The sequence below is a fragment of the Peromyscus maniculatus genome, chromosome 15 (genome assembly GCF_049852395.1).
Source record: "Peromyscus maniculatus bairdii isolate BWxNUB_F1_BW_parent chromosome 15, HU_Pman_BW_mat_3.1, whole genome shotgun sequence".
Taxonomy (NCBI): domain Eukaryota; kingdom Metazoa; phylum Chordata; class Mammalia; order Rodentia; family Cricetidae; genus Peromyscus; species Peromyscus maniculatus.
In genome coordinates, this window is record NC_134866.1 from 74817917 (window position 1) to 74844040 (window position 26124).

Below are 26124 nucleotides of genomic sequence, written 5' to 3' on the forward strand. Positions count from 1 at the left end.
TTGCGGCAAGAGAAAAACTTGCTATAGCCACAGAGTGAAATTAGCATATTATGGAGCCAAGAACTCAATTCACGAAAGTGAATTTCCCAGTGTCTGAAGATAGGGTTCATATGCTAAAAATCAGGACGGTCAGGTCATTATCAATTCTGCTGATCATCAGTATGTTCTTCTTTTCAGTAGCAGGCTCCGATGTGAAACCTCCTGGGTGATGCCCAAGAAGGCCACTCTACCATGATGCTAGGTTTGGCTGCAAGCAGGACACAGCCATGACATAAATGTCACCCAGAGAAAACTGGCCCGGTTTGCCATCCTTTCAGAGCTCTAATGCTGTTCTACACATGCCAAGTGTAGAGGGGACCTCCAGTGTTTGTCACGGAGCCCAGTGCCCTCTTCCTGTTCCTTTTGGGATGGGAATGCTTACTCCGCACCACTCTCCATCAAGGGTACATAAATCTTGATTTTTACAAGAGCTCACAGCCTAAGAGTTACTGGTAGTCTCAAAGCAGACTTTGCACTTAGGTTGTCAACTGTGTTGAAGCTGTAAGGCAGGTGCTTCTGAAATTAGATGGAATCTATTTTTCACTACAAGATGGCTCTAAACTCATGGAGGCCAGGGACAGCTTGCTACGGTTCTGTACAGGTTCATTAACTCGAATACTTGTTTTGCAGCTGGTGGCGCTGTTTTGGAAAGCTGTGGAACCTTCAGGAGGCGGGGCTTAGCTGGAGGAAGTAGGAGTGTCTAAGGGAGGGAGACCTGAGTCTAGCCTTACTTCCTGTTCCATCTCTGTTTCCTGACCTATGGAGATGTGAGCAGGCAGCTGTCATAGACTCCTGCTGTCCCAAAGCCACATACCACCATGCCTTCCCTGCTATAATAAACCATCCCCTCCAACTGCGAGCCAAGAAAAGCCCTTCCGTCTGCGAGCAGCGTCTCGTCAGGTTATTTGCTCACAACAACGAGAAAGGCAACTTCTGGAACCTCCACAGAAGATGACTTTTATTGTCATTTGTTGTGAGTCTTGTTCCTTCGGTCACTGTATAAATCACACACGAGCAAAACAGAGATACTTAGCTGCTCGCACGGGGGATGAGGTTAAGGCCACACCTAGGGAAGGAAGGTCAGTTACTTCTTCACCTTTCTACAGCTGCCACTGTGTGGTCCAGCTGTTTTGCCCCTCCCCCCCCTCCCCACAGGTGGAAAGGTGTTTATTCTGCACCACCCCATAATCTTTCTCTGTGTGGGGGCCCAAATCAGCTTGACCACACAGTTGCCATGACAGGCTTAGAGGCCCAGATACAGCTTCTGGGACAGGCTTACTGGCAGGCAACACCCAGATTCAGGAAAAGCCATGAGCTGACTCCACCCAGGGAGGGCCTAGATCTAAGGGGAAGTACCTGACATCCCAAACATTCCAACCATTAGATAAGGCTAAATAAGATGGCCAGGTGTCCCTGAGTCTAGCACACACCTATCTGTTTTACAGACACCCCTAGACAAATGTCAGCCAATCAGGGTCCTGATCCCTAGAAATCCCCTCACCCCAACAGCTGCTATGATAAAAACTCTAACCCGCCTGGACTCAGGGCTCTCTGCTCTCATTGCTGTGAGACAGAGAGACCAAGCTCAGAGCTTGAAAGTAAAAGCTCTTTGCTTTTACATATGGGATTTGGTCTCCGGGGTGGTCTTATGGGGGTCCCTGGGATCTGGGCATTCACTCTGTACTCCTCTGCCTGTCGCTTCTCCACGTGATCACATTTATACCGAGTCCCCAAATCTACTCACTTCCTAAATTGATCTGTTTTACTTTAGTATTAACCCAGCAATGAACAAAAAGGCCCAATGATAGGAATTCCAACCATGCCCCATGGTCATGCATGCCTGGCGGGACATTTAGTCATCTCTGCCTAGTCATTTCCAGGTCATAGCCCTGCGTGACCCATGCCCCATGGTCACATAGTCACGTGATCTCTGCACATGGGCCTGTGTGCACAGGTATGACCTGGCCTTTATAAGGTGGCGCCATGTTTCTCCATCTCGTTCTCTCTCTCTCTCTCTCTCTCTCTCTCTCTCTCTCTCTCTCTCTCTCTCTCTCTCTCTCTCTCTCCACCTCTCTCTCTGCGCTTCTCTTTCTGTCTCCTCTCTGCCAGACCTGGCTTCTCCTGTCCTATTCCCTCTTCTCTCTAATAAAGCCCATTCTAACTCTGGTAACCATGGCTCATGACTCTTCTGCCAAACAACCAGCGCATATATCCTTTCACCCAAATCAGTAGATATTACCCATACAACTACTGAGGAACAGGAACAAACAGTCAATACACATAACTTATGGGTCTCAAGGGCATTCTACTGAGGGGTGGGGAATCAATCTTAAAAATTCATGTATCGTTAGATTACAGTTTATAACATCTTGGAGTGAAAACAGTTCAATGATCACTAAGAGTTAAAGCTAGGGCAGGATTTCAACACGAACACGTTTCTCTGTGTGCTAGAAGAGTCTGGACCCCGATTATCTGAGTTATCGGAGTCTGTACAAACTATTCCATGCTGCTAGCTTCTCCAGCAACAATGGGTATAAAAACAAATGTGGCAAAATCCAATTTAGGTCTATATTTGAATTAATAATAATTCAACAATGTCCATTTCCTGGTTTTGACAACGCACCATGATTTTATGAGGTGCCGTGTTAGCACTGGGGGGGGGGGGCTGGACAGGTAAACAGGGCTCTCTGTGCTAATAGTCTAAATACTTTTGAGTCTTAGGCCATATGTGACCTCAATAGTAAATTCTGGGGTCCTTTTCTTAGCACAAAGGTCAACAAATGACAACATGTCAAAATGATAACTCATTTGCATGGCCTTTGTAATGAGAATGCCATAAGAAATGAATATGAAGTCAAAAAAGAAAAGACATGGCATTAAAAAAAGAAACTGTGCTATATCAATATTTGGAAAAACACCAACTATGGAACGTAAAACATGAAGAACATAAAATAGAGATGACATCCTAAAATGTCACATCACTCAAATCTGGCTGGCGTCCCTTTGACGTATCCTTCATGTAACTTCTTCCCACTTGAACAGCAGCCCCATGCATCACTCTTGGATGGAGTGTGATCTTGAGATCATTTGAAAAGGAACAAGGCAATTCCTTAATGAGTTTATATATAAAAAAACAAACCAAGGAATCAGAGTCAAATGACCCTTAATACCTCTACGTACTCTTACTTTAAAGGAAATGTGACACTTTAAAAAGTCATTCTCCTGTGACTTGTGCTTAAGGGCTTTAAGGAAGAAAATGGTTTTCACTTTGACTTGGTGACTGAAATGGGCACAGATTCTCCCCATCTTTGATGAAAGGAGAGCACATACAGGAGATGCACAGTGTGACAGGGATCTTCCTTGTCAGCTGGACAGGAAGCATCCATGAGACACACTTCAGGGCTTGTGGTTCCTGAGGTAGGTAGGTAGGAGAGGGAAGACACACCCTAAACATGGCAAGCACTAGCCCATAGGATGATGGCCAAGACTGGATAAAAGGGGAAAGAAGAGACACCAGATGAGCATCAGCACCCCTTTGCTCAGCTTCCTCATCTGCGCAGATGTGAACACGCAGCCTTGCACTCCTTGTGGAGGCCCCGGTTCCTGCCCAAACACTTAGAGAAGTGAGTGCCTGTCTGTTCCACACTCCATGTAGTGGTTAGTAAGGATGCTAAATGACAACCTACCAGCCACCAAAGTCAATTACTTGTGACGTCACCACATGACAATTAGAATAATAATTTAAGAACACAGCAGTGGAAGCAGTTACTAGGCACTTGAAGGGAAAATTTATACCAGGGTTAAAGCATGAGCATTACCTCAACTCTAACAACATCATTCTCTGAAAGTGCCCTCTCCCATAACCACGGCAATAACATTTTTTTTTTTTTTGTATCTTTGGTATTACAATAATCGTATTAACACACTGGCTCAGAAAACACACTAACTCTGAAGACAAGAAACGTAGGCTGTATCTAATTGAACTGAGAAACAGGTTGAATTTCAAGTTGGAGAACTTGTGATAAGAGCCCAATACTTTGTTTCTGCTCTGGATTTTCTACCATCATTAAAATGTCACTAAACTGGGCAGAAGCAATGGCTCAGCAGTTAAGAGCACTTGATGCGCGTCAAGAGGACTCTTCAGCTCCCAGCACCCACACTGGCGGGCTCACAATCACTTGTAAGTCCAGCTCGGGGGAGCCAAAGCCCTCTTCTGGCCTCAGTGGGTACCTGCACACATGTGGCACACATACACACAAATAAAAGTAAATCTTAAAATGCCACTGATAATTTTACTTGGGTTTTTTTTTATAGTTTCAAGGCTGATAATGTTAGATTAGTTTGTTGAAATCTTGAACAAGGACAAAATATCAATTTTAGAATTCCAAAGAATAGGAATTCTGTATGAATCTTAGAGTGAGCACATAATTTCTATAAACAACCCTGCTGGAGTTGTCAGAATGATTAAACTGAATTATAATCTGTAGATGAAATTTTGGACTACTGTCATCTTCACAACATTATCTTCCAGTCCATGAACATAAAATGTTTTTTTTTTAATTCATCTATGATTTCAATTTCAGTAACCATCTTCAGGGCCCAGTTTTTAATTTGTCATTTTTTCCTAAGAATTTTGTTCTTTTTGATGCTGTTCTGAATAAAAATTGTTTCTTAATTTTTCTTAATTTTAATTCATTTTAGGTGGTTAAAGTAATGGTCATGCAATTAGTTTTAGTAATTAATTTTGATTCTGTATTGATTGGGTTATATCTCTTTAAAGATATACTGAAGGTCTCATCGTAGATGTAATGAGCTCAGGTCCTATTAGAATCTTACTGCTGTCATAGGAAGAGTAACCTGAACTGTGAGGATGGTCATATGAGGGTAGAGGCAGAGACTGGACATACCAAGAGACCCTGAAATGTCAATAGACGTTAGAAGCTAGTAGAGGCCAACCGCTTGATGTTGGACTTCACACACATACACACACACACACACACACACACACACACACACACACACACACACACAATTAGGAGAAAACAATTTTCATTGCTTTTATTGCCCAACGTGTACGACTTTGTTATAGCAACATCAGGAAACCAAGATGCTGCTAAACTTGCTCATTGGTTTTAATAGTTTCACAGTGGAATCCTGAAGATTTTCTATAAACAAAATCACATCACACTTCCTCCTCCACATGCCTGTCTTGGGCAATCCTGTCCCACTGTAAAATTGCTACTTGATTGCATAAATGGTGACATTTCAACAAAGCAGTCAGTTTTATGAAATACTGTGTTACCTATAACAGACATGGCTCTTCCAGCCTGGAAAAACCACTAAAGCAAGCGAGTAGCACATGGCCAAGGCCACTTGTGTTCTGCCACTTTATCTCCTTTTTATATTCTTGATATGATTATTGACACATAATGACACAGAAGTACTAGATTATGAATACAAACACAAGAATTTTCCTTTGAGGAAGATGACTGGTTTATTTTTTTTTAGCTATTCCAGTCCATGGTGTAATTACAGTATTAGAAGTGATAACCAAAAGAAATATATACCAAAATTTTTTGTAACAAAATTTAAAAAGAGACTTATTTCCTTCTTCTGCCCTGAACACATATGTATGAGTAACATTATACAAGTTATATTTAGGAATACACACACACACACACACAAACACACACACACACACACACACACACACTAACAATTAATGAAAAAAGAGGGCATGAATTTGAAAGAGAGCAAGGAGAGATACATGAAAGGTCTTGGAGGATGGAAAGGGGAGGGAGAAATGATGTAATTGTATTATAACTTCAAAACAAAAAGGTCTGCCCTCTAATGGAATTGAGCATTTACTCTGACATCTGTGCGTTCCCCGCTCTGGAATAGCTTTCCCAGTCACCATCGCCAGGGCCCTGCTCTGTTCTGCTCAGCAGAAGTCCACAGCAGTTGTAACCATATCCCTCTTCCTTTACTCTTCCTCTCTTTATCGCCAGGCAGCTGAGGCTTCTCCTACCTTCAATCCAGTTAGTTACCTGTTGACTTTTCTCTCTTTCCCTGAAAGCCCTAACTGAAGATGCAGCCCCAGCCCGCAGCATCCTCTGCCCTCTTGCTGTCAACATGTTGTGCATTCCTGTGGGTTCAGTTTTCCCTCTGTCCTGAGGTCTCCCCGATGCCCATCTTTGGGGTTAGTTCCCTCAGCAGGTCCAGCGCCTTTCTGGGTGGTTTCTCTTGAACAACTTGGTTGGCATCTCAAATTCAATGGAAATTTAGTGGTCAACACTTGTCAGTCAGGCTCCATTATATATTAAGGGTCGCCTATAGGAGATATTCTCAATTGTTGCTTTTCCAGCAAGGGTAACAGAACATATCTTCATGCACATGAGTCCCCCCTTCTCCTGCTAGTCCTAATACACCATCTTTACTGAGGTCACATCACGTGGGCTTGAGGTCTCCCCTTGGCCTTGGAGCATCTGTTGAGAAGCCCTATGGATGAACACGTCTTTTTTCTGGTTGCACTGTCAGGCCCTGTCACCTCTTGTCAGGGCCATTTCAGGGGTGCTTTGGCCGATTCCCTGTCCCGAGTGCACTCTTCCTCAAGCCCCCTTCCTCTCCCCCAACTCATCTCCTTTTCATTTTACCCATTAAGTTCAAATTGTGTTGACCATGTATGTGAGGATTCTGTATATGCGCAGCTCGGGGGTCTCGTCTGGCTCTTTATTATGTCATCAGCGGGTGACTACGTCCCAGCCTAAAAGCTGGATGTGCACCCCCCACCACGTGCTCTCTTGGTCTCCTCCCATGTTCTCTCTCTCTCTCTCTCTCTCTCTCTCTCTCTCTCTCTCTCTCTCTCTCTCTCTCTGTGTGTGTGTTCTCTCTCCATGCTCTCTCTCTGCTCTCGGTCTCTCTCTGTCTCTCTCTTTCTCTGCATCTCTCTCTCTGTCCTACCCCCTCTTCTCTCTGATAAAGCCCATTCTAACTCTGGTAACCACGGCTGGTGACTCTTCTGCTCATGACTCTTCCGCTGCTGACCAAACCAACGCCGCTGTGGTATCCAGCGCCAGCCATCAGCGCCATAAACCCTTTTGATGTATTCATGGATGTGAGGCCTTCAACTGGAGTGTGGTAGATCAAGAGTGGCAACACTCTTAGAGCAAAAGGATACTCTGTCTCCCAGAAGCTGTCAATCACCAATAGCTCCCCAGCGAGGGGGTGGGACTTCATGGCCACCTCCTCTCAGATCCCAACTATTAAGTAGAAAATGAACATAATAAAATGGACAGAGGGCACTGGGTGAGGTGGCTTCTTGCCTGTGTGATCTCCCTCCCAGTGGGCATGAGTGTGTAGGTGAGGTTGACACCCGCAGCAGAACTGCTTTGTTCCTGTAGAAGCCTGATTCCCTCAGCTTTCCAACAGCTCGCCTGACACAATTGTACCTTCCATATTTCTGGCCTAACTATGTTCTTCCAAGAAAACGAAGTTACTCACAGAAAATTCACTTAATTTCATGTGGCTGGATAGGGAGGGCAACATCTGAAGGAATCAGGTTATGATCGTATCACTGACACCGAGAAGTTATGTCCACAAAGCAAGGTCCCACTGGGCCCTGCACACAAGGAGCCCACACCAGGATCTGTGGCCGTAAATATGGTTAGAGATGTGAGATTCCCCCACCGTGAAGGAAAAGGCATAGAATATATAGCCACTATTCTCTAGTGCAGAAAAGCTGTTGATACTGGCTGTTAGAAAAATAAACCACAACAATTTTCCTGAATTGGTTTGTGGTCCCCTTTGTCCGTGGTGTTACTGTATGCTGGTAAATAAGGAAAGCTTTTTCCACCCAGCACTGCTAGCTTCCCAAGCCCTTACCCTGGCAACTGTTTAGCATCAGAATATCATTTACATCCTTACCATAGCTACTGAAGATGTTGGCTGGGAAACCTAAACATGACAGGACTAATAGGGTTTAATGTGAATATTGAAGTCCCACTCAAGGGAGTCACAGCCTGCATCCTCAGCTCACAAGCTGACTCTAGATCTGCAGTGCCTAATCCTGCACCATCATAATATCCACCAGGCCTTGTACATGCTCGTATGCTTTAGAAACACTAGTCCAGGAGATGGAGTCTTGAGATTCACCTTTGAATAAGGATAACACAATGAGATGCAGCAAGACACTCATGCAGCTTCCCAGCTCTAGCCTAGAACCAATTCCAAAGCTCTAGCATTGGCCGTGACTCCCCAAAGTGAGATAAGGACATCAATGAGGCTAAAACAAACTCTGCTCCCCTGTGGCCAACACAGCAAGCAGCAGAGCCACTCAGTTAAATCAGAATTTCAAATGGTCAATAAGTGATACATTATTTTTAGGATAACTATGTCCCAAATATCACACATGACATTCTTATGAAAAAAAAATCATTCCATTATTTCTGTCCTTCCAATTTAACTGGGTGTTTGAACTCTGACTACCCCCTATCCTGGAGTATCTGGAGAGGGGTAGTGAGTGGCAGACAGAGTGGAAGATAGTGGGCTGATTTATGCAGCTTAAGACTAGTCTTGAGAGCTCACACTAGCCTGTATACTGACTAGTCCTGAGAGCTCACACTAGCCTGTATACTGACTAGTCCTGAGAGCTCACACTAGCCTGTATACTGACTAGTCCTGAGAGCTCACACTAGCCTGTATACTGACTAGTCCTGAGAGCTCACACTAGCCTGTATACTGACTAGTCCTGAGAGCTCACACTAGCCTGTATACTGACTAGTCCTGAGAGCTCACACTAGCCTGTATACTGACTAATCACGGACAGGATGTGACAAAATATTATCTGTTTTCCCTCTGCCTCCTGGGAGTATCAGAACAGGAATGGAAAATGGGCTGTAGGGGCAAAAGTCTCCCTCACAAGGGCTCTTCAGGAGGGGGGCCCAGAGGACAATGGACAACCATAGCCGGGAACCATATCCCAGTGAACAGGGAAGTTAAAATGTCGAAGCCATATATTTACTTTGTAGAAGCCATGCATCTACTTCGTATCAACTCCAAACTCTTAAATCATTTGTTCTGACTGTGGAAAAGAAAATTTTAAGCTGTGGATGACTTGAGGCTGTTAGCTGGCACACAGCCACCAGTCTTATTTGAGATCAGAGAAAAGGATTTACAGTAATGGACCAACAGCCAAATTGCCAATGTCCTTAGTCCACTTGGCTACATGTCTAGACTTGATTTTTGTGCCTCTCAGACATATGTCATGGGCCCTGGTTGGAGAGCTGAGCCAGTGCTCACGAGCTGCCTGCACTTAGCCACAATCCCAGTCATGGAGCTTCTGACACCAGTGCCGGGCATCAAGGGACGGATCAGGGACAAACAGTGGCAGTGACAGCGGAGAAAAGGACACAGAGGGAAAGCATATCACAGTGGCCATGTGGATGAGTCAGAGCGTGGTCTTTATTTGTGGGTTGATTTGGTATTGTGTTGACATTTCTGGGCACGAAAACTGTGTGTGTTTTCTGTTTGTGTTATGTTAATATTTAAGGAAACTAAAATGTCTTATTTTTATTAATTTTTGTAGAATAGTGCTGGGATATAAACCCAGCTGCTCAGGAATGCTAAATGTGGGTTCTTGATATACTCCTACCCTGTTCTCCTGTTTGTTTATGTTTTTTCTTTGTTGGTTTGGTTGGTTTGGTTTTTGTTTTTGAGACAGAGTCTATATAGCCCAGCCTGCCTTTCAACTCAGATTCTCTTGTTTCAGTCTCCCAAGTGCAGAGACTATGCCCAGCATACATACGTGAAGGTGGGCCTTCCATGAGATGGCATATATTGCAAGTGTTGCACAGTGGAACAGAAGACATTCCAGTGGACCTACTGTGGGATGGAGGATATCTCACTTGACCTACTGTGGGATGGAGGACATCCCAGTGGACCTACTGTGGGATGGAAGACATCCCAGTAGACCTACTATGGGATAGAGGATATTCCACTTGACCTACTGTGGGATGGAGGACATCCCAGTAGACCTACTATGGGATAGAGGACATCTCACTTGACCTACTGTGGGATGGAGGACATCTCTAGTGATGCTGGACCATCACCACTCTCTTTTCTAGAACCTTTGCATCAACTGTACATCACTAGATGACTCAAGAACGTGGCATGAAGCTTCTGTCTACTTCCTGTGCTATGACAATGAGTCAGGCCTTCTGGACAGACGGATGGATGCTTTGCTGGCTACTTAGACCTTTTGGATGGATGAGTGCTTCGCAAGCTACTTTGGTCTAGCTCTTCTCTTGTCGGGAACATTTAAAATTTCTCTTTAGAAGAATGCAAAGGACTGGAGGACATAAGACCTAGGACTGTAATGGTGATAGATTGTTTAATCTTATTTTCCTGTTTGGCAATAATGAATCCAAATAAGATTTTGCTAGTATAGGTGTACAGGCTGTACTTCATGAACTAATAATTTTAAAATTCAATTAAGGCTGAGGTGACAGCCAGGAGGCCAAACAGAGCCAGAGGGCACATTCACAGCACAGGTCCCATCAAAGACATGAAAGCAGACATGCAAGACAGAGAGACCATCCCCTAGGGGTCACAGCTCTGGATCCCCAAATACAGCAAACAGTGTTAGGGTACACATCAACAATCTTAAATTCCAGAGCACACCCAAGATACCAAATAATAATAAAAAAATTGGAGAAAACTTTAAAAGAGGGAAAACCCCTGCATCATTCTTTATTATTGGCATACACACACTAGTCTACACAGCAACTGTGTACTAACAGTTACATGTCCTAACATGGCTCAAAGCACAGTGCCAGTCCCTGTGCTCTGCTCACAACCTAGCAGTAAAAAATAGTTAGGGGAATGAAAAAATGGGAGGAAACCTCAGAAACTCAGAGCTGGTTGTTTTCAGAATATCAGACATGGCAATCTCCACTAAAGCAGTTAAAACCCCCAAGTGATATTTATTAATACTAATAGAATAAGGGAACACGTGGAGGGATGCTGAGAAGTTAGGGTAGGGGGTTCAGGCCAGAGCTCTTTGGCTGCTTCCAGGGAAACTATCCTTCCTGCATGTGGCAAGCAGGGTGAGTCGGGGAGAAAGAGAAATTTCACCATCCAAGTGAAAGCCATAAAAACTGGAGTGGCTGAAGGATATGCATCAGGTCTCCTGGGCATACTTCCTGTTTTATTTCCTACTGTGTCTCCTGAGTCTGATCATTCTTACTGAATACTAGATGCTCAACATGTTTCTATTGAATGAATATTCTAGTCATCAGAGGAAAATACAGGGATGCATATTGGATTTCATACAGTTGATAGTAGAGCGCTGAGCAAAATGAAAAGCCCTGCTTCATTTCTATCTTAAATAAATACTAAATTTGCCAAAATATTTACTTAGTCTAGAATTAGTTAGGAATTAAACACTTTTAAAAGCAACTAAAGATAAAAATAAGAAGTCAGGTAAAACTCTATTCATACATATAAATACAGATTCTTTGTTGGTCTGGTGTTCTTGGTCAACTTCTATTTTTTTTTTGCCAATATATCAATCAACTCTAGTTAATATTGTAGATGTTTTAAAGAAAAATTAATATGTAGTTTAGGTAGAATATTTATCCAGGAAATGCAGGCCACCCTGTAAACTGTGACCCAGGATGTGACCTATTTTCTGAATGAAATCTTCATCCAATCCAACAATGCTCAGAAACTACGTATATCGACATGCTGAGGAAGCAGATCCCAGTATCCGACCTCACCAAGACAGATGGAAAAGAAATCCACAACGCTAAATGATCAGTTAAAATGGAAAATAAAATGGCTACGAAAACTAGCATCGATGATGGTATGATGACAAACACATTTCTGATGGGCAAATTCTAGAGCTCTGGATATCCTCAGTTTGGCTTGGAGCACAGACTTAGTGTGAGAGATGCCAGCCACAGGACTCAAAGACTTGGGTAAGAATGCCTTCTGCATGTTTCCCTCAGCAGAGATACAGATTGCCCTGAAATCAGCTATGGTGAATCCTTACATCAGGCTACTTCTACTGAAGCAGACTTTGGAAGTGAACAGCCATCATTTACATTTGTGACTACGTCTTTGGAATGTTGCCTCTACTAATGAGTTCCTGTTAAAGAAAATAGAGTCCTACTTTAGATACACCAAGCCTCCAAAGAGGTCTTAAAGTGATAGAGTTCTCAGAGATGGCCACTCATGCACCCAGTGAATATTTGTTGAGATCCTCATATAAATAAATGCTGATCCGGGTGAGGAGGCTTCTGTAGGAAGCAGCACACACAAACCTAGTCTTGTTCCAAGGCCTTGCATTCCTTCTCTTTTCAATAGTTGCTACTTTGCCTCCTTAACATGGCTTTGTGCCAAGGGCTGATATTTACAGGTTAACTCTATAAGGCAACCAACTTTCTCATTTGCAACTTTTTCTATAATGCCTATGAATATACAAAATAAGATTTAGAAAATGTTGAAATGTAATGTGTGATGACAGTGTGGTAGTTCACAAACAAAAGATCAACTAATAGATTACTGCTTGAGATACCAAGGTGGTATCACTTCATTAAGAATGGAGAGTCTTTCATTCTTCCAAAATTTAACACAACCAAGAGGTTTTTAAATAAAAATTTTAGGGAACTGTAAGGGACAGTGGGATTGAGAAGGTGTGCTCTCTAGACATTCTAAGCTGGTATTCAGCCCAGGCCACAGAAACACAGAAGTCAACAGAACCTTCCATGTTCCTAACTCCTATAAACAATATATCACCGTAGTTGATTGTAGATCAAATGTTAGAAACGTCTGCTGGTTTGAATGAAAGAGGATAATTTTAAAAGAACCACAGTGAAGTACAGAAGTGTCCTATACCTCTGGCTGTTGTCTATTTCAGAACCTACATCATCTCCCCAACTCTTGCTAAGTGGTGCACTCCTCACTGGTTGTATTCACCCTCCTGTTTAGCCTTGCTCTCTGTCTGGTGCAGCCTGCCTTTTCAGAAACCCCCTCTACCCTTCTGGTCCTTGTCTCTCTCCTGTGTCACACAGCAGCACCCTCACAGTGACTTCACAGCCTCCTGGGTTGTTCAGCCTCCTCTGTCTTCAGTCTCCATCACCTCTACCCGCCATCTCCCACCTCACACTTCAAATACTTGCATTTCTCTTTCCAATTCCAACCTGTCTTTCACACAATTAATTAACTCAGCTTTTCATACTGTCATGTGTTTGGCACAAGCTGTTGCATTAACTTCCCAAGTGACCTTCACACTTGCAGAAATGACTGTTATGGTCAACGCTTATCAGCATTTGTGATGATGTATCTGGTACTTCGTTAACAATTATGTGTAGATTTTTCTCATTTAATACACCTAGTCAAATCTAGTATTCTTACTTCTGACATAAAGATATAGATACTGAGGAACGGAATTGTTTAACTTACTTGTGAATCATTATACATCAATAAAGCAGAATTTTCCATGTCCATCTGACTTTTTATGTCTTCCATCTAATTTACTTCTCACGCTGCTGCCAGAGTGGCTTCCCAAAACACTGATCTAATAGTACTGTTCTTGCTTCAGGATAAAATCAATCCCACTTTCTTGACATTAAGGTCTTTCACAATATGCCTACAGCTTGACTTCAGTCAGCTCCCAAACTGCCACCATATCACAGTCAAACCCAGCTCCCGGGGAACGCTTCACCAAGTCCACACCCTTTGACAGCTGCACTATTTTCCCAGAGTTCCACTCTCCATAACTGTCCAGTGAGCTCTTCATTATCCTCCAAATACCTGTTTAAGTGTTACATCCTAAATGAGTTTTCCTAAGTCCTCAAACCGAGGGATTCTGCGCCCTGGGAGACTACAGCGCCATGCTCACTGTCATAGAGGATGGCACTACACTAAAATCCATCTCATTATAAGTTACACCGTGGAAAAACTTCCCAAATGGCAAACACCAGAAAATGCTCCTCAAATACTTTCTCAAATACTTGACACGCACCTTGTTCACAGCTGGTACTCAATTAATGCCTGTTGAATTAAATGTCCTTGCTACTCCCAGTTTTTAAAATTTCCTTTTTTTTTTTTTTTTTTTAGGTTGGAGAGCTGGGTCAGTGGTTGAGAGCACTGTCTGCTCTTCTAAAGGACCCAAGTTCGGTTCCTAGCACCCACATAGGGTGTCTCACAACCACTTGTTAACTCCAGCTCCAGGGAGCTCATATGCATCCCCCACCAATAGACACATATCCCCCTCCCATATACACATAATATACATTTAATCTTAAATTTTTTCTTTATGTTTGACAGTCTCATACATATACAATATATAATGGTTCAGTTACCCCAATTGCCTCCGTTTGCCTTCCTTTCTTTCCCTGTGAACCCCCTTTTTTTTCTTCCCAATTAGCTTCCTTCTGGTTTCTTCCTCCTCTAGCAACCATTAACAGCCAACAGTGCCTCAAGAGGAGGTGTGGCCTCATGGGCACCTCCTCTATCTGAAAGGGAAGCATGAAGGGCCTGACCTTGTTCAGGTAGCCATAGCTGCTCTGCATTCATGATTCCAGTGGCCATGCCACATCTGAATGGTGGCATCCTACGGCACTCTTCCCCATCTTCCATTTCTTAAATCTTTCCTCTCCCTCTTTTCTGATGTTGGCTGATCTTTGGGAAGAGGGTGCTTCCATTTTCCTTAACTTCATTTACTTTTTTTTTTAACCCACTTTCATGGTTCTTTCCCAATTATGCTTTTTCAAACTCATGTCCTCAAAATGATGAATACATGTGGGAATTAGAAATTATAGTTACAGTTTGCCTTGGAGAGGACAAAGAGCACACACAGAATGCTCAATTATTAAATAATCTAATATTATTATCAAGTGTATTGATTTTAGTTTCCTAACAATTTTGTATTAATCACTGCTGACCATGATGGTGTTTTGATTCCTAAATACTTATTTTTGGAACTCCAAACAAGAGAGCAGTTGAACTAACAATGTGAAGTTCTCTGATCCACTAGGAGGGTGTAAGAAAAAGTAAGTCTGAGTCGAGGCCAGCCCCACTGATGGAGTGGAGAAGGAAGAAGGAAGAGCAGCCAGCAGGGTGCTGTTCTGTCCTGGGGGGGCGCTGGAGCTGGGGCGAGGCCGCCCCTGAAATGGCCACATCTCATTGCAGCCTTAGAACGCAATGTGCTTGCTCACTAGCCTTAGGATGGGAACTCAGCCAGTCGTGGTCCCACAGGACACCTTCAGCAGCATTTGTGCTGAGCCTCAGCAGAGGAAAAGAAGGATGACGGACGTCTGAGAGGCCCCTGCCCTGTAACCAAAGGCAGAAAATCTAAGATCTGTAGTCGTGTCCCTAAACGTCAACTTAAGAAATCTGTAACCTTGTTCTCCGTGTTTGTACAAAGCCATTTGCAGCAGCCGACAAACTAATTTCCAGGCTCCAAGGCTGGCTTCTGTCTTTGCTGCAAGACTAAGCCTTGTTTTTAGAGAACCACTGTGGCCCGGTGAAGGCCACTGTCACTGTCACCTCAGACACAATGTCTCCTAGCTCTCGGTACTTCATTCACAACAGAGAAATAACCCAAGGCCATTTCAGTCCTCCCTAAAGACCCCAAAGTGAGACCATAAAGTGGGAATTTCCTTCCTGCTAAAAGCTGCACTCCACATTTCCTGGTTTGACAAACTGCTCTCTTCCAAATGAATCAACGAGCTAATCCTTGCAGACCACCTCTGGACTGGCGTCCATCTTTTCTTTACTACTTTACTCAGGATCCTGCCCCTTAAGGAGTTGGCCTTGTTCCTCTTTTGGCCACTGACACTTGCTTCCTGGTCCTGGGAATCTGCAGACATGTCCGTTTCTCCTTTATAGACTCTAGTTTCTGAGGGTAGGCAAGCATTCTCCCGCTCTCCCTTGTCTCTGTCCTTCCATTCTTCTCCTGTATTCCCAATGGTGTCACTATGCTTGGCATACCATAAATGCTTAATAAATTGACTTTAGCAACAGGGGGCGAATTACCTTAAAGGACAACATTTACTCCTTCAAGAAATGGCTCATTAGATAATTAAACATTTACACTCACTTCTTCCAGTCTAATTAACAATGTTATCTGTGCACACAGACAAATGTACACACAGTACACCCTAGTTACCCTGAGCCAATCTTTGGGCAAACACAAAAAGAGGATCAACCCCACAAATAATTAAAACATAAACTGGGTCATATTTTGTTCCTGATTTTCCTTGAGAAAATTGACACGATGCTTAGCAGCAAATGAAAATTTATTTTGCAAATCCATATCCACAAAATGCCACCAAGCATGGGTCATGCATCTTTCTTTTCTGATTTTGATCCCATTGCTATGACTTAGTGTGGTAATTATATTACAAAGCCATTATCCGATGAAATGAAAATGGCAAAACAATTTAAATGCTTGTCTAAAGAGACTCTGTTAGAATGCAATTATGAGTGAAATTACAATGGCAAAATAATTGAAATGCAAGTCTAGAAGGCAGAGTCGTGAAACCATAAAAAATGCTTCTGTTAGGGACTCACACCCTTGAGTGAAACTGAGTCCTCCCGAGGACACAGTTTCGATTCACTACAGCAGGCAGCATTCATAGACAGATGGAAAAATCCAGGTGCCTCTTCTTCTATAGTGTTATCTATACTTGTCCATGCCACCCGAAGATGTATCTCACCATCGGGTGCAGGCTTCTGTGATAGACTGATAAGGGAACCCTATGCAACGCTGGGCTTCCATTCTGCACCATGAAGATAAAGGAAAAAGGGCAAGTCTGGCCTGGCCTTTCTTGTAATGTCTCCAACATAAAGCTAATGTCATTGCTTGAAGAGGGCTTCCTTCCAAATTTAAGCTTGCAATGAGGAAGTACCCATGTGGCTACAGTTCTTAGGATCTGACTTGAAACATTCTACTGATGATACATCCCCATGTGGATACAATCCTTAGGATCTGACTTGAAACATTCTACTGATACAACCATCCCTTTGGCAAAACCTTGAAAATTCCTGGACAAGCAGGCTTGCACTGATACACTTGCCTACCAAAGGAAAAGAAAATCATCAAAGCGCCGGGCGGTGGTGGCGCACGCCTTTAATCCCAGCACTCGGGAGGCAGAGGCAGGCGGATCTTTGTGAGTTCGAGGCCAGCCTGGTCTCCAAAGCGAGTTCCAGGAAAGGCGCAAAGCTACACAGAGAAACCCTGTCTCGAAAAAACCAAAAAAAAAAAAAAAAACAAAAAACAAACAAAAAACAAAAACAAAAACAGAAAATCATCAAAGTAAAACACAGTGTCAGATATGAGAGATCTGCTGAAAAAATCAATTTGATGGCTAGCTGAGCTTTCTCCCCTGAAGTACGGAGAGGTCTGCATTTTGATGGTTGAACACACACGTGAGTCTATCAGCAAAAATATGCAAGTTGTTCCCAGTTCCCACCTGTGACCCTTCACAGTCTGCTTTCATGGATCCAGGTTTTTTTTTCATTTACACAGAAGGAGAGAGAGAGAGAGAGAGAGAGAGAGAGAGAGAGAGAGAGAGAGAGAGAGAGAGAAGCTAATTTAGAAAATAAAACGCTTTAAAGGAATCAAACAATGTCAGTCTTTCTCTCCTTTGTGATTTTCTCTTGTGGTGCCACAGAGAAAGCTGAGAAGTGACATCTAGCCATACACGATTTCTTTGCATCAATGATTATGACAATATTTAATAAACTGTTTTACAAAACAAAAAAAATATATGTTCTCGGTTTCTCAAGCTTAGTTTATAGAAGTCTCCTGGAAACATAGACAGTAGTATTCTGATTTCTTTTATAGACTGAATTGTGTAAAGATTTTCATCCACACAAACATATTCTTTGAGGTGGCATTTCTTTTTTTCTTTCTTTTCTTTAAAAATATTTATTTATTTTATGTATATATGAATGCTCTATCTGCATGTATGGCTTTATGCCAGAAGAGGGCCAGATCCCATTAGAAATAGTTGTGAGCCACCATGTGGTTGCTGGGAATTGAACTCAGGACCCTGGAAGAACAGCCAGTGCTCTTAACTGCTGAGCCATCTCTCCAGCCCCAAGGCAGAACTTCTAAGAGGAGTTTGAAAATCCTTCTGACTTAGTATATCAAGTATCAAGCAGTGTATCAAACACACAAGTTAAACTATGTGTGTTTGTTTCCCCAGCTTATCTCAAGAATATTAACTACCCCTCCATAAGAATAAGAACCTTGGTGCATGGTGAACTGAATATAAACATTGAATCTGTTGTCTAGACACCATACACAAGTCATATCTCAACACACAGAACTGAATTATTAATAAAATTTGAAGTCAATTTTAAAATCATATTAGAGAATGAAGTTTGTCCAGCTTAGGTATGAAGGTACAAACCCTGAAAACAAATTTAAAATCTCCTACAGAAAATTCTATGTGTAAAGCTAATTGGAAAAAAAGAGCAAACATTCTCATAGATCACAGGAGGAAAAGCATCAGTGTTCTAAAAATAAGTGACAGTATTAGATGTAATATCTGGAATCAACGTTCATGAGTTTATTTAACCTCGATTTAGAAGAGCATTAAGTGAGTTTTCTATAAAGATAGTGAAGATCGAAACCAGGGCTCTGCACATGCTTGGCAAGTGCTCTATATCCCCAGCTCTACCTTAGAAGCCAAAATAGGAGACACTGCCTGCCGGGTGGCAGTGGTGAACACCTTTAATCCCAGCACTCAGGAGGCAGAGCCAGGTGGATCTCTGTGAGTTCGAGGCCAACTTGGTCTACAGAGTGAGATCCAGGACAGGCACCAAAACTACACAGAGAAACCCTGTTCCCCCCCTCGGCCCCCCCCCAAAAAAAGAGAGACATCAATGCAATTCTATATTGCTAAGTACCCATGTGAAACATATTAGTGTGTTGGTTAATGAAAGATTATATTCATAGTAGTAACCTACAAGATTGTATTGCTAGTGATGTCAGAGCTATGTGTATGTGTAGATTTTATAACATTTGCATATCAATTAGTGATGCACTTCTCATTAAATGGCACATGACTTTCCTAGAGTAGGTTGAAATACATTTCTCTAACTTACTTTAATATACACACAGATAAGTTGTATTGATGAATATAGAAAACATGAAGAAATCATCACAAAATTTACAGAATTACAAAAAATCTACAGAACCCAGGTAAGATTCTATACAGGGGCTCACTACACAATTTCTCTAATTATTTTTTGCATTTATAAGATATTTCATTAAAAATTGCTGGAAAAATGCAATGCTCTAGATGAGAGTTGTTTATTCTGTGCTCCATAACAAAGAAAGCATTTTTTCAGAACTGTCTCACCGACATAAAGCACTCACCTAGCCATCCAGATCCTGAATTCGGTATGCAGAGGTCGGTCTCTGCACTGGGCAACACGAAGCCGACCACAAACACCTCCACACCATCCGCCATGAGCGCCATGCCCAGGACGAAGAAAAGGGCCCACTGGAAACGGCCATGGCCACACTCCTGGATTATCAGCTCATACTGCTGGGCCAGCTCCTCCTCATCAGCTCTCCTCTCTGACTCCAGGTCTCTGCGGTCCTTGTACTCATCTCCTTTGGGCTGTCCCACAGACACTATGCTGTCCTTCCCTTGGTTCATGCTGGGGATGCCCTGGTACTCCCCTTCATAGATCTCATCCTCTTCATCATGACCCTCTGTGGCCTCACTCGAGCCTTCATCATCATTGGCCTCCCCACTGTAGGTTTCTCCAGGCGGGTAGTAGTCATCATCGTCATCTTCATCCTGGAACCGACTGTAGGACCGCTGGGTGTATTCGTCCTGGGCCCGGTCCACGGCCTGGTTCATCTTCTTCACGGTTTGCTTCTTCACCTCTTTGGCAATGTCCTTGGCACCCTTCACCAGTGAAGTCCTATCCTTGTAGGAGTCGTCCATGTTGTCTCAGCTGACGGCCAAGGCGCAGCAGGGAAGTGTCCACGGACGGAGTGTTCAGCAGCTCAGCTGGAAGAGCATCCTCCACCTGTGGTTGAGAATAGAGCTGCACAAGAAGAAGAAGAAGAAGCAGGAGAGAGGCACATTAGTCCCTTCCCTAGGGCTTCCACCACCCAGCTCTTGGGCCCTTTTCACTACCCCGCATGGTCGTAGAAAGACACAGCATGCACTTTTCCTGCTTCGATTGCACACACACGTGAGCACACTGTGAAACTTCTTTGTTCAAGTGCGTCCCACACCTGGAGTAGCTAGCCCAGTTGTTACTGTTGAAAGACTCTTGTTGTCAGGGTAACGTGACTGAGGTATTCTACTGAGAATGAAGCTGACTACCTTACAGCTTTGAAAACACCAACACATCCTGTCTCAAAAGGCTCCCCCAAGACTCAAAGATCATCGAAGAAGAGAGAGTAGAAAGATTTAAGAACCAGAGGTGCTGAAGGACTATAAGGAAACCGTTTCCCCGCGACAACAGGACAGCTATACACATGAAACCACCGTGGTTGTGACGACATGCATAATACCTGGGCAAGCTCAAGCTAGAAAAAGTCTCAGCATGAGACGGGGGTGGGAGAGGAGAGGTAGCCAGGAAGTCCTACTCCTAGCTGAGGAACAATTGGTGAATAATAGCTGCCGGGAGAAGCAGAGTCAGTTTTCTTTAAGACAATGACCTCCGGTGGGACCGACCTGCTCTATGACAGCCCCTACACCTGAGTATTTGGACAGCACAGCTGCACTCAGACTGGACAAGTTTTTCTTTTTCTTTTTTAAAGGGGGCGGGCACCAAGTTGGGTGGGTATGGAGGTAGGGGTAGATCTGGGAAGAACTGAAGGAAGGGGAATGGTTATGATCAAAACACATGGTAGGAGATTCTTCAAGAATTAAAAAATATTTTTTTAAAAAGATGTAAAGATGTATCTTGACTCACAAGACACACAGACAGGTACGGACTCACCGGACATACATCTACACACAGTGACGTCACGGCAGGAGGAGAACCAGAAGAATCCCTGGTCTCTCTTTCCTTACACTGAGCAGCTCGCTGTTCAATGCTCAGACCGTCATTCCACCCGTCAGACTGCACTGTCCCCACCCCCATGTACGCTGTTGACAAAAGACCCCCAAGGCACTCCAAATGGGCGCAATACCCCCCTTCCCACAGCGGCTGCATCTGTGGGAAATTGGCAGGTAATCAAGTGAGTTTATGTGACAACCACGGGGTTAGAACACATATTTTGTTTGTGGAGGTCTTCCCTCTCAGAGCTCACCGCACTTGGACAGGAAGAGGAAAGCCTGGTGTGGTGTGCCTTCACACCTCCACCTGCTTTGTGTATAAAGCCCTCCAAGTTTTATCTCTACTGTCCTCGAGTATAGACACTGGGGGATGCAGAATTCGATGGCACGTTGGAAGTGATGTTTCTTTCCCAGGCAGGTCCTATCTGAGGAAGTTGGCCACTCCTTCCTTGGGGGCACTCTTGTACCAGGTTCCTCTCTTTCCCACTTGTTATCTGCTTCTGGCCCCCATGAGGTGAGCAGTTCTGCTCTAGCACAGACTTCTGCCATGATGCTCTCTCTGTCTGGTCACAGACTCCCAAACACCAGAGTCAGTTGACCACAGATTACAACATCGGGAACGCAGCTAAAAGAAATCCTTCCTTTAAAATCCTCTTAGATACTTGCTGTAGTGATGCAATGCTAACTAATACAAAAGCCACACTTGGATTGAAAGCAGCAGTTCTCAGAGTGAAGTTTCCTAACCAGGTATGGCCAGGGCTCACAATCATCTTAAGACATCATTCATGTTTTGCAGGGAGTACTCCTTTGTTTCTAAACAAATGACAGTACGACACATCCTGTGCACCAGCCCTGATAAAAATCAAACTTCAGTGACAACCAATGGGCTAGGGAGATGGTTCAGCAGTTAATGTACTTTCTGCATGAGCAAAAGACTGGTGTGAGACCCCTTGAATCCATGGAAATGCTGGGTGGTAGCATTCCTGTAACCCTATTCTCCAATGATAGAGGACAGAGAATCCCTAGATAATGTTGGCTACACAGACGAGCCATATTGGTCAGCTCTGGGTTTGATTAAGAGACCCTGCTTCAAAGATGAATGTGGAAGACTCATCAAGGAAGATTTCCAACATTAGCCCCAAACTCCTACATGCATGGGTGCACACATGCTTGTGAACACACACACACACATACACACACACACACACACACACACACACACACACACACACACACACACTACAAATATACAAGTGAAATGAAAAAGAAAAAAGGAAACCAAAACAAATTCAGTTTAGTTTAGTGTACACTATACCAGGTAGGTATAAAGCATTTTATGTACACCCTTACATTTTTCCAAATTCTTTCACTCCTATTAAATAAGTGTTGTGTTCTACGTCTTTCAGCTGAGAACAGTAAAGCAGAAAGGGATGAACAATTCCAGGGTCACAGGGCTTGTCAGAGCAGATGGATCTGAGCCTAAGGCTTGCGCCCTCACCTCATCTGCCTCATTTAGTGCTCCCATTGGGGTGTGAGTGAGTGCTCCAGCCTGATTTCTATTCTTTTCCTCTCTGTACTAAAACGGTCTCACCAACTCTTCTCTAAATTATATTGTGGGCTCTAAAATAAAAGGAGCTGGGGTTGTTAAGGATATCTTTTTTTAATCAATGATAGCTTTAAATGGATAGTGATTCCCAAGTGCGGGCTTGTTTGTTCATGGAAATGATCACAATATGGTGGTTGTCTTTCTAGAGATAAAATTATGATGTTAAACAAGGTGTAGTGATCAAGAGGGCAGGAAATTAGGCAAAGCCTCGAAACTTCCACAATCTGTAAAAGACATATGATGATATTCTTTCTTACTCAAATAGGACTCCTTTGCCATGAGATAAAGGTGGTAGTCCTCCCGTGCTGTTGTGAGGGTTAAGAGACTTTCAGTTCACACTGTGTTTGGACAGATTTGACATCTATGAAATCAGGATTCTCAGAAGCAGAGGCGCACACTGGGAGCCAGACACACACCTTTTGGGAAAGAGGGGGGGCGGTGGCTGGAAAAAGTCAGACAGGACCCTGTGAGTAGAAGACCTAAAATGTAAGTGAAGACCTCAGCACAGTCTTTCAGAAGGACTTCAGACAGAAGTAATGTGTCCCACCTGGCCCCATAGCACCTTATAAAATAATCATTCAGAGGTTTAATATTAATTACAAATGTTTGGTCTATGGCTCAGGCTTATTGCTAGCTAGCTATTACATCTTAAATTAATCCATTTCTATTAATCTATGTATTGCCATGTGTCTTGTGACTTTACCTGTATTCTATTACATCTTGCATCCCCCACCCCCAGCAACTCACAGCATCTCTCCTGATTGTGCCTTTCTTCTCCCTGTATCTATGCTTGGATTTCCTGCCTGGCTATAACCTGTCTTGCCATAGGCCAAAGCAGCTTCTTTATTAACTAATGGTAGCAACACATATTCACAGCAGACAGAAAGACCATCCCACAGCAGTAATGCCTGAGGGCTGTTCTTCACTCAAGCACAAGGTTCTACCCGTTCACATGTTCACACCCATCAAGTGTCAGCTAAGGGCACCTAGGGTGACCCTGAAACACAGGGCCTCGCAGCTCTCTGCATAGAAGGGAAAGCAGATCCAGCACCTCAGAGGCAATCCCCTGAAAAAGAGGAAGGTGCTGGATGTGGAAACAAGACACAAAGAAAAGCCAAGGAGCACGATGAGAAAGCCTCAGGAGTATGTGGGTAGTGCAGCAAGCATGTCATTCTCCTTCTTCTATTGGCAGTACTGGAGATCAAACTCGGGGCCCTGAATGTGCTGGGCAAATGCTCTGACACTGAGTAAGAGCCCCCGGTCTTCACATTCTTGTGTGAACCCCCCCCTCCCAATCCTTGTGCTGAGCCATAGCACCCACAGCTGATCGATACTATATTTTTAAAGGTGACATTTAAAACAAATAACTATATCAATGACATCTGATATATCCAATGATGTGCACATTTTGTACAAATATAGAAAGGGTGACCTCTACATATCGATGAGAGTTATTCTGACAAGAAGTGTGGTGTGTGTATGGTGAGGGTATATGTGTGTGTATGGTGTGTATGTGTGTGTGTTCTCTTTTGGTAGTTAACAAAATAGCATATATCTAGTAATGCCACACAGTATTTTAAAGCTGTTTCACATGTCCGTACAAGTTTCTGTTTGTCCACAAAGCCCCTTACCTTCACTCTTTCCCCCCACATCAGGACCATAAACAGCTCTTGGAATGCTCTTCCTCCCTAAAACTTGTATGTTTTTCAGATGCTCTACAGTGCATCTTTTTCACATGTGCCTTTCCATAGATTTAAAAACACCATGCACTCACTGCATACTGGTACCCATAGCAGCAGCCAGTCTATTCTCTCCACAGTGAATGTCAGGCCAGACTGGGTTACACAGCCAGCCTTTGTCTCATGGGAGAAAAATATCAAATTGGGCAGGCGTACCCCACAGCTTACCCTTTGAAGCATCATATCAACCACCTTTTAGTGAAACTGTGAGCCTGTGGTGGAAATGAATCTTTGGTACAGCACCGCCTTGTAGCCTGGGAATCATCGAGACTTTTTGCAAATGCTTGGTATACAGGGAATGTGCAGAGGGACTTATGAAAAAACTCGGTTCCCTGGGGCAGGGAGAATGGAGGAGTGGGGAACTGCTATTAAAAGCATAAAAAGGTTCAATTTTTACAAAATGAAGGGTTATGAAGAGGGACAATGATGATGGTTGGAGAATATTGTGAGTGTACAGTTAAAGATGATTAAATGAAAATTTTTATGTTACATTTATTTTATCACAATAAAAATACCAGAGAAAAGGATTTTAAATATATTTTATTAAATCCTTGAGAATCTTATACTTTGCATTTTGATCATATTCACTCTCCATTCTCCCCCCTTCCCCAACTCTTCCAAAATCTACCTCCACTTGGTGTCCTTTTTTGAAGAAAAAAAAAGATATTACCTCATAGCAGATGTCCTGGGGAAATAATTTGAAAATTCAGAACCACAGACAGACAGATGATAGAAGATAGACAGACAGACAGAGAGAGAGATAGACAGACAGATGTGTATTTCTACAACCCAGAGATAGTCATTCTTAACAATCAGCAATTCTACTTCCAACATTTAGACTGTGCGGAGGGATGAGCACGGAGCTGGTCAGATCACACTGAACACATGTATTTGAGGATTTGAAACACTGATCTCCTTAGCATCTATAACTCTTCCACTGTGAAATTTCCTACTTGTTGGGTCAGTGACTATCTCAAGACACACAAGACTTCATCCTAACGTGTAGCAAGTTTTGGTTGTCAGCATACCTTCTACAGTAGTAGTTCTCAGAATGTCACCTGGGGCTGGCTCTCCAGGAAACCCCCCAAGATTATTCAAGGACACTGTGAGGTTCTATAACAGCAGAAAGCTGTTGTTTGATTTCATTCTCAAAAGTTCATGAATGGATAGTGGCCATCTGCAGGAGTTGCCTGATCAGTAGTGACATCGCTGCCCTGATGGCTGATGGGATGTTTCCTCATGGATAAGTAGTGACATTGTTGTCCCTGATGGCTAATGGGATGTGTCCTTGTGGATTCTTGTGTTCAAGAAAAACATTCTCAGGTTTATTTCCTAATATTTGATCAATAGATACAATCACACAAATGAAATCTTCTTTATCATTAATAAGTTTTAAAAGTGAAAGCAGGTCTAAAAAATAATCCAGAAGCACTCTTAAGATTCCTTTCAGGTTGAAAAAAATAAAATAAAATAAAAAAATACAACATAAAAAAAAAGATTCCTTTCAGGGGAGGATGCAGCTCTGTGAAGCTTCCCATGTGTTTTCTGCTTTCCTTACAGGACTTCGTGATTGCTCTGCTCCAGCCCCAAAGGGGTGACAAACTGCTGAACTAGTTTGCCCACCATTTGCTCTCAGTAGCTCTGGATTCTCAATTGTGCACAGATGCTGGAAGGCCTGGGGTTTCCATCTTGGCTGGGT

The 26124-nt window shown here is 43.2% G+C and overlaps 1 protein-coding gene across 1 annotated transcript in view; it reads right to left on the minus strand.

The window, feature by feature from the left end:
- The window catches only part of Sv2c (synaptic vesicle glycoprotein 2C), a 186942-nt gene that overhangs the window by 119760 nt on the left and 41058 nt on the right, over positions 1 to 26124 (minus strand). The window contains exon 2 of the mRNA XM_006985749.4: positions 19433 to 20115. Coding sequence (XP_006985811.2) covers positions 19433 to 20012 — 580 coding nt within the window. The 5' untranslated portion in view covers positions 20013 to 20115. The remainder of the gene's footprint in view (positions 1 to 19432; positions 20116 to 26124) is intronic.